At 39.3% G+C, this 9901-nt stretch overlaps 1 protein-coding gene across 5 annotated transcripts in view; it reads left to right on the forward strand.

Annotated features, from left to right (window-relative positions):
* The window catches only part of SLC44A1 (solute carrier family 44 member 1), a 162984-nt gene that overhangs the window by 108675 nt on the left and 44408 nt on the right, over positions 1-9901 (forward strand). For 4 of the 5 annotated variants that reach the window (XM_080670341.1, XM_080670342.1, XM_080670340.1 and 1 more), the window contains 3 exons: positions 2621-2758; positions 5956-6192; positions 8089-8169. In XM_080670341.1, coding sequence (XP_080526467.1) covers positions 2621-2758; positions 5956-6192; positions 8089-8169 — 456 coding nt within the window. Of the gene's footprint in view, positions 1-2620; positions 2759-5955; positions 6193-8088; positions 8416-9901 lie in introns of those variants that run through there. The other variant, XM_080670339.1, reaches the window with a different exon arrangement.

Genomic DNA, 9901 nt, shown 5'->3' on the forward strand with positions numbered 1-9901 from the left:
GCTCGCAAGCCGCATGTGGTTCGCGAGCCGCAGTTTGCCGACCACCGTACTAAGGGACTTGAGCCTGGTCGGAATTTAGTGTCATGGGGCATCCTGGAACCAAAACCCCTGCAGATACCGAGGGATGCCTGTAACTGGTTCATTGGTCTCTTGATCATGTCTTAGAATAAGGGGAGTAAACATTTTTGGTGTCGTGGGCCATATAGTCTCTCACAGTTGCTCAGTTCTGCCATTGTAGCATGAAAACAGCCATAATCAACATGTAAACCAATGAGCATGGCTATGTTTCAGTAAAACTTTATTTACAAAGTAGGCAGCAGGCAAGATTTGGCCCACACACAGTCGTTAGAGGACCCCTACTTTAGAATAAATTGCTGAGTGGGTGTGCTTTTTAGTGAGGACATAGGGAACTGGTGAGAACTGATAGCTAGTTTGTTTGGGGTTTTTTTTTTGAGAATTGTTCAGACGAAGGCAGTTCTCCATGGTTTTTCAGCAGAGTTACTATTGCACAAGATCAAACGTATGGTTATTTTGATGTCATGGGGGCATTTAGCAGAATGTTTCAAAAGGAGCTTTGTAAAAATGAAGAAATGTGGGCCACTGCAGTTAGGTAGTTAACTCTTTGGTGCCTGCTACCTCTTAACTGATAAGAAAAACAGTGAGATAACAATAGAAGAGAGTAAGCAGCAAATGGATGCTGAGAAAAACTTAACAGAATGATTTCTTTAACATACTGTATATATTAGCTTTTGAGATAAAAAGACCTGCAAACATAATATGGTCATATATTCTGAGAAGAAATTACCCCATTCTGTGTGATGGAATTTCATATGTTAAAATCATACTGTGTTTCTCAAAAAAGCATGGTAATTTCCTACTGCTCCATTTCTGAAAAAAAGTGTCTGAACCTTAAGTAGCCTCTACGCTGTCCAGTACTCTTTCCTTGGCCCTCAAATGCTCTGCATTTTTAATCAGTGAATTTAATCATATAATGTCAAATTAAATTTTTGATGAGTCAAACCTGATCTCCATACCAGGTTCCTACTAACTAACAAGCATTCAGTTGGAACATTCAGAAATTAAAGACTGTCTTTCCCTAGCTCAGTGTTGAAACTTTATAGACAGCACAGTGTAGAGCAAGCATGTCAGACTCAAAGGCTAACACGGGCCAAATAAACGAAGCATGTGGCCCACGGGCCGCAAATTTGACACGTTTGGTGTAGAGTCAGCCCTTCCTGCCCAGCCGTCTCCAAGCCACTTGGAACATTTGGGACCCACCAGTGATTTCTTGAGTTGGCACTAAACCAACAATTCCTCAGGACCAAACATTTTCGTCACAAAATTCATACACTTTCCTAAGGCTCAGACGTATTTGACATTCTAGTACTTATTCACATTTCCCAGAAAATGTCAATGCTCTTCTCAAATGTAATGTAAAAAAGAAGAGAGGAAATCAGTCTGTGACTAGTGGGTCAGAGAGGACACGGGGCAGCAGATGCAGGTATAATTGAATAAAAGTATGTCATCTGGGACTCAGTGCTACAAGGGACAGAAAGCCAGCTCAGTCTGACCTAAAAAAGAGAGAGAGAGTGAGAAAGGGGGAGGGAGTGGCAGGAGAGGATAGAGATTCTTAACAATGTATGAGCTTCTGCAATGGAAAAGCCCAGAAATCTGGCTAGTTCCTAATGATGTCAAATATTGTCACCAAGTGCAGGGACCTGATTTCTCTCTGCTCTGACTGCCATGGTGTTCGCCTCACCCTCAGTTTCACACTGTGACCTCCAGCAGCTTTAGGCTCTTCCCATTATGTTGGCAAAACATCCATGGCAATTCGTACCCTCAGAGCTCCTCATCCAGGAAGGAGGAGAGAGCTGCTCTTTCGGGGTCACCTGTGGATGAAGAAGGAAACTTCTTTTTCCCAGAAGCCACAGGGGGGGTATCCTTTACATCCAGGGGCCCTGGTTCGTTTTTATGCCAGTTTCTGAACCCATCCTTGCCCATCGCCACCACTGAAGGCGGTGTCAGTTCCACTCAGACGCTAAGACAGTGGGGAAGGGCTGTTTCCTCAAATGAGAGTTCAGGCCCCGCTTCCAGATTGGAGGGGTATAAAATAGTGGGCAGCAAACCACGATCGCTACAAGAGCTGTGAGAAGTGACAGCAGAGAAGAAAGCACCAAAGAGGCGGTAGTAGGCGTTCCAGATTAAACAGCACCGCAATCTGATGCTTTTACAATTTGTGTAGCTTCCAAAGCATCACTGAAATGGTACTAATGCATCATGGGTATTCAAAGTGACGGACCTGAGACATCTAGGCAACGTTAAATTCTGTTTGATTTACTCATACAAGGGAGAAGGTCATGGACATGGGAAAAGTAGTCTGTGTTTTCATAAGTATCACTGTTTTCAAAGGACCAAAACTAAGTCTACTGAAAAGTTCTTTTTACCATATCAGACTTTTTTTTTAATATCTCACATTTTCTTGTGCTTCAGAATCTTACTCTTGTACCTCACCAAAGCCATGGGTTTAATAGTGAAATATTGTTACAAGCTGTGTTTAATTATACCTTAACAAAGTAGGATTATATTTATTGATGAGAATATTGTTTTTGCTTCTGCCCAGAATGCATACACAGCCACAGCTATCAACAGCACCAACTTCTGCACCTCAGCAAAGGACGCCTTTGTCATTCTCGTGGAGAATGCTTTGCGAGTGGCTGCCATCAACACAGTAGGGGATTTCATGTTATTCCTAGGCAAGGTAAGACCAAGTATATTACCTGAGATGTACAGTAAATTTTCTAATTTCATAAAACATCTGGCCCACCAAAAATTTAAAAGTAACTTAATATATAGCAAGCACGTACAAACTCCTTAATATGCGCTAGGCTCCTTTCTAAGTACTTTATATTTGTATTGTGCTCATTTAATCCTCACAACAGATTTGTAAAGGAAGATCCATTGTGATTATCATTTTATAGGTGGGGAAACTGAGGCCCGGGGAGACTAAGTGTAACTTGTCTATGTTTTTCCTTACATGTTTTGAAGTAGTATTAAATAACAGTCTGTGTAGTGGTTAGGGCTACTGCATCTGGAGCTTGACTGCCTGGATTTAAATTCTGCCTCTTTTACTTACCAGCTGTGTGATCTGAGGCAGGATACATAACCACTCTGTGCCTCAGTTTGCTCATCCATAAATTTGGGATAATAATAATAATAATAATAATAATAATAATAATAATAAAGCCAAAACCTTAGGGTTGTGAGGATTAAATTGGTTAGTACGAGAACCTAAGACACTGCTTGACACATTATAAGTTCTCAATAAATGTTAGCTGTCGTCATTACTATATATAAACCCCTTTAAAATAGAGTTATATGTCTAGCCTTTGCTAATATGTGCATTATAAAGTAAAATATAAAAGAAACTGTAAATACATGACAAATACAACTAGCAGCCCCAGGTGATTCTCTTGAACACTCCCTGGGGTATATTACTACACCATCACTGATATAGACCCGTACTTCTTACAGGCTGTGGTCTGTGTCAGAATTACCTGGGGCACTTTTTTTTAATCCTCATTTGAGGATATGTTTTCATTGATTTTTAGAGAGAGAGAGAAACATCAATGTGAGAGAGAAACATCGATTGGTTGCCTCCCATACACACCCTATCGGAGATCAAACCCACATCCTAGGTAATGTGCCCTGACCGAGAATTGAACTGCAACCTTTTGGTGTACAGGATGACACTCCAACCAACTGAGCCACCTGGCCAGGATATGGGGCACTTTTAAAAAGCATATTGCTGCACTTAGATCCAACCTATCAGACTTGGGGGTGTACCAACTCTACAAGTGATTTCTAGTTGCCTCTAATAGTTTGAAACCCCTGTGTTCTCTGCTTGAATAAATGTGTGACACCCTTCGATTATATTTGGGAATAATTAGTACATTCTTTGACTTCTTTGCGTAAATATTAATAATTCTCAAAGGTTTTTCTCACGTGACAATATCCACCTTCCACCTCAACAGCTTTTTCTCTCAACATCTAAGTTTGTCTGGGCCCCACCGTCTACCTATAACTAACTTAACATTCCAGATGTGGCTTAACTTTTAGTGGCATAATGAGACCACAAAGAACCTCAGTCTTTCTATAGGGTGGATATAAAAAATTTGAATAAGAGTATAAGAAAGAACTCATTCTAAAATTGAAGCCAAAAGAGTGGAAAGTGAATGTGATTAGCTCTCTGTGGAAATCACCTCAGAAAAGTTACTAGCAGAGAAGAGTCATAAGAGTTGGCCACAAAAATGGAGCGTGCGTGCGTGCGTGCGTGTGTGTGTGTGTGTGTGTGTGTGTGTGTGTGTGTGTGTTGGGGGGTTTTCCAAATCTTGGACAGACCCAGATTTGCTCCCTAAAGTCATCCGATAGAAGGATCACTTTACAGCTTAACCAGTATGTTACCCAATGCATTATAACTCCCAGTTAAGTTCATGGTGAATGAGAGACACTTTGTTGTTGATAAATAGTAAAGAAGAGATGAAAGAGGAATTCTTGGTCTGACTGTCCTCAGCACTGGACAAGGGAAGGCCGCAGTAGTTCTGGAGGACCCTTCCTTTGTTGTTTAAGGCTTGATGCTAGGCCGGTAAAGGGCAAGAGTCTGAGATTCAAATAACCTATTCCTGCTTTGTATCAGTATCCACGTATTTTCAGAGTTTTTACCTGGAAAGAGCCCTGAAGTTGGCATCATAAGACCATTATTTGAGTGGTATCTGCTGACGTTGGGTGGGTTGGCTAGCATGCTTCCCAGTCTATAAAATGAGATGATAATGTTTTCCATCAACCATTCATAGGGTTGATGAACAACTGAGCCCTAACCGGTTTGGCTCAGTGGATAGAGCGTCGGCCTGCGGACTCAAGGGTCCCAGGTTCGATTCTGGTCAAGGGCATGTACCTTGGTTGCGGGCACATACCCAGTAGGGAGTGTGCAGGAGGCTGCTGATCGATGTTTCTCTCTCATCGATGTTTCTAACTCTATCCCTCTCCCTTCCTCTCTGTAAAAAAAATCAATAAAATATATTTTTTTTAAAAAACACAACTGAAATAAAATGTACTGAAACACACCAAAAAAATGTTAAGTGTTGAGTATGAGGTAATGAGACAGCAGAGTAGGTGGTTCTTGACAAGAATCAAATTGGTTATTTCCTTTATTTTCATGGATGTTTTTAGCAACCCTTTTTTTCATAGATAGTCCAAATCTAAACTTCATGGCAAATTATGTTAAATTTGCCCCATATTCTATTTGAAATAATGAAAAGGCTCTTAGTGATGTTTGCAGCATTATTTATATCTGAAAACAATATACATGTCCAACTGTAGGAGAATGGTTAAATAAATGTTATTTTGTTGTTGTTAAATAAATTTTAAATCACCCATAAAATGAAATTAGGTAGCTGAATAAGTATTTATGAAACATTTATAATGCTACTATAAATATTAAGGAAGAGTTTTTAATGATTTGTTTATACAATACTACTTCATAAATGTAAAAATGCTTAGGAAAAAATCTGTAGCAGTAGCCTGAAATGTCGGTAATTTTCTTCTTCTGAGTGCTAAGAATGTGCATAATTTTTCCCCCTAAAAAAGGCGTACATTGATCTTAAGAATTGCCACAGGTGCCAAATAATGGAAGCTTTAGAAAACAAGCATAACATTTGGAAAACTTGATTATTTTTAATGTCAACAAGGATGATTTTTAAAATTTATATTATATGATCTACATGTATAACTCTGTGTGTATGTGGTACATATGGGTTATACTTTTTAATTTGGGATGGAAAGGACTCATGTTGACCATCAGATATAAGTAGTAAAGAAAATTTTACACCTGCCAACGATGAAGAAATAGTGGTTTCTACTGCAGGGTATTACATGTGGTCTTTGTTCTCTCTGCCTCAGGTGCTGATAGTCTGCAGCACGGGCTTGGCTGGGATTATGCTGCTCAACTACCAGCAAGATTACACAGTATGGGTGCTGCCTCTGATCATCGTCTGCCTCTTTGCTTTCCTAGTCGCTCATTGCTTCCTGTCCATTTATGAAATGGTAGTGGATGTGTTATTCTTGTGTTTTGCCATTGATACAAAATACAATGATGGGAGCCCTGGCAGAGAATTCTATATGGATAAAGTACTGATGGTAAGTACTTCAAATGCCCTCTACTGCTTTAGGGATGAAAAGACTAATAAAATTAAACCTGTAATACTGGTGAATGAGGTTGGTCTTGGGGGAGCGAGGGAAGAAGGCCCTCTTGGCATGGAAGAGACCATTTAACATCCACTTAGCTAGAGCAATACCCATTAATAGGCCTGAGCTCGCACTATTCCATTCTGCTGCCCCCTCTCTGCAGTTAGACAGACTTGAATTGACTTTTAAACCTGACTTTTAGCCCTTGAATTACAATTAAAACATTGGACCATTGATAGTCTAAGTGCACTTTCCTGTGGGGTGGGGCTCAAAGACAAAAAGTCTTAGTTCCCAGGTTGAAGTTAGTAACTCCCTATATTTCTCTATCTACCACTTTTCTAATTATTATTGCTGTCTACCCCATTTAAACTCATTATCCTAAGTATGCCAGGCCAAATGAAAGGCATTTGGTAATGAATATAGATGAACAGACCCATGACTGGTAGATTGTCTTGTTTTATATTATTCAAGATCTGAACCTTTACACAGGTACATTCAGATTCTTTATAGTTGTGTAGCCTCTGCAGCTCCCCTATATTAGAACCTCATTGAAACCTTTTTTTAAATTTAGAAATTATGTTAAATGGTTTAAATACTAGGTACTATAAAATTAAAGGTGCTTTTTCTTTTTTCACTTTCACCTGAGAATACATTTATTGATGTTTAGAGAGAGGAAAGGTGAGAGAGAAACATCAGTTGGTTGCCCCCACCCACCCCCAACTGGGGATCGAACCCACATCCTAGGCATGTGCCGTGACCGGGAATCAAACCCGCAACCCTTTTGGTGTATGGGACAACACCCAACCAACTGAGCCATCTGGCCAGGGCTTAAAGATGTTTTTTAATAATAACACCTTGCTATTAAGTTATGAAATATTCCTATCTTAAGAGTGGAGAATATTGAAGACTATCTCAATATCAGATACTGAAAATAACAAGTCATCTTCCAGGAGAATGAATTTAAATTTATTTATTTAAAATAAATGTGTTCATAAATAAACAAGATTTTTTTTTTAATTGCAAAATTATCAAATGAGTTAACTCACCTATTTGGTACTGATTATCTCTTTTACCGAGCACATCATCAACTAAATTTTGGACATTTTCAAAGTGGAATTTGGCCCATGATAATGGCATCTCTTTTGTGATTATAGCATTTAGGAGAAGCGTTTATTTTTTTGTTTTTCAGCCACTGATCAAAGCAGAGAAAAAATCCAGTTTTTCTCCTTTTAGTTTTCTCTGTAAGATTGAGGAGGGCGTTTAACGAAGTGCTTTGACAGGAGAGGAACGTTTTATTGGGGGCCAATCCCATCTCAGATACTTCTGACCACGGGTTCTGGTGGTTGCACCATTTTCCTGCTTTATGGAGTAATTCCAAGTCCAGGTAGACTTTTCTTAAAGTAGCTGGTTTATGATTTGGTAAAAACAGTATTCTGTGCTTATAGTATCAGTGCTTTCTTTTACCTTGTAGGCTTATTTTAAAGAGGAGGCTTATGGTGTAAAATGCTATTCCATTTAACCATGATATGGAAAAAGTAAATCAACAAATAAAACAAATTCTCCATATGGGAAAATAGTCTTTTTTTTTTAAGTTAGGTATTTTCTCTTTGGGCTAGAACTAACATTACCTCTCATAAGTGAGCTTGTCACAATGAATGGATGGCAAAATATATTACCTATCAACAGACTGCAGTTCATCCTCACACACTTAGCAGCTCTTATGTCTACTACTATTACTGATGGCTATTGTTTTAGGGTCTCCAGTGACCAGTATTGAGTCAAAAATGTGAATGTTCTTTAGAATGTGGAAGGACCTAAGAGTTTTGCCATTTGGTCCCTATTTTGCAGGAGTTTGTGGAAAACAGTAGGAAAGCAATGAAGGAAGCTGGTAAGGGAGGCGCTGCTGATGCCAGAGAGCTGAAACCAATGGTAGGTGGAGATGAGGAGGTGGCCACCCTCCCCGAGTTTCACTTTCACTTCCTCTCTCTCTCTGTCTTCACCGACTGCGCCTCCTCGGGAGAAGCGTTTGCTGTCTGTATCACGCAGGACGTGCTGCTCTTTCTGTTTGTGTGTCTACCCATCACTTGGATGGCAGAATTCTTGTCACGCCTGAGACTGCCTTCTGTAAAAGTAAGCTGAAAGGAACACAGCACTGTCACAATGAAGAGTGGTCATGCCAGGGTAGGGCATAGTCTTGTCCCTAAGGTGAAATTGCTGTTTCTATTTTTTTTTTTATTTCCTTTGTAACTGTCAGTGGTTAGTTTCCATTGGACTGAACATTTGTTGGTGCACTCAAACTGACGGTTTGAGTTTTGTCATTTTGGAAGGTGATAAGAGCAGTTCCTTTCAACTTGCTAAAATCCATACTCCCCCATTTTTTAATATTGGTTTGTTTGTGTTTCTGTCTTTTCCCCTTGGCTGACTTTTTCTTCTGTTGCCTGGATTGTACTTTCTTTGTTTCTAAAGCTTATTTTTCAGTAGCAAACAAGTCTCTTTTCATCAACACCCACATTTTCTACTCAATAAGACAACCTGGTCTTCTCCAACTTCAGCTCAACTTCAAACTGTGACCTCTGGTCAGTGATACAGACATTCTACTATCATTTGTGGGGGAGTGGGGGAAGGCACCTTAAAGTTAATCATTGTAAGGAGACTCCTAAGTTGATAGATGTTCTCACCGCTGCATAACAACAAATGTCTCTAGCATATATTGGTCTAATTACTACATATTTTACAAATGTGTTGTTCTTAAATAGCATGTTTATTTCAAATATTATATAATTGCCATAAACAATTAATTTTAAATAATCTGCCTTCTAATTGCATATAGTGTCCAAAAGTGTGAGGTAAAGTCTCTCTTTTCTTCTTTATACTTTAATAAATGGATTGATTCATATTTTTCCAATGTAAGAACTATATAATATAAAACAAGCCCATTTAAGTATGTAAGAGTAAAGGAAATGGGTTCATTTAAGAGGAGTGGAGGAAGCTATATATATATATATATATATATATATATATATACACACATATATATGGAAAATAACCACATATTCAACCTAAAAAGTCTCAGCAGAATATCTAGATATAAACGGTTTTCTCTGAACCCCTTCCAACACCTATTTTGATATGTTCTTAATAGCTTTGATGATAATGAAGCAAAATTTCAATGTTTAGATTCCCCAGGCACAGATCACTCTGATCATAAGTAAAAGAACGCTGCCAGTGGTTATATAGCTCTTACTTTAAAGTGTGCATTAGCCGGAACTGGATTGAGTGGGCAAGAGACTCTAGTCAGCAATCCCGCCAGTCAGGTGCCTTGCCTCCCTACCCCTTCTCTCTGAACCACTCTTACTTCACGCAGGCCGAGGGCGGGGGGCGGGGGGGGGCAGTGAAAATGCCTATGGTGGCATGGAAAAGTGAGGAAGACTTCTTTCTTACCATTGCTTGGTTGTCCCAATTACTCAGGAAATAAGGTTCCAAGCCTAAGACTTAAAAAAGGTGTAGAAAATCTTAAAATGTAAACAATCCTCCCCTCAACCCTCCCCCCCCCATCTTCCCAGTGGTTGAAATTTCCAATCAATTATTGTGCAGTGATAAGCATTTAAAGAAAGGGAGAAATATTTGGAGGTTTGGGACTAGCTAGATTGACCATGTAATT

This window comes from Plecotus auritus, assembly GCF_963455305.1.
Source record: "Plecotus auritus genome assembly, chromosome: 5".
In the NCBI taxonomy this organism is placed as follows: Eukaryota; Metazoa; Chordata; class Mammalia; order Chiroptera; family Vespertilionidae; genus Plecotus; species Plecotus auritus.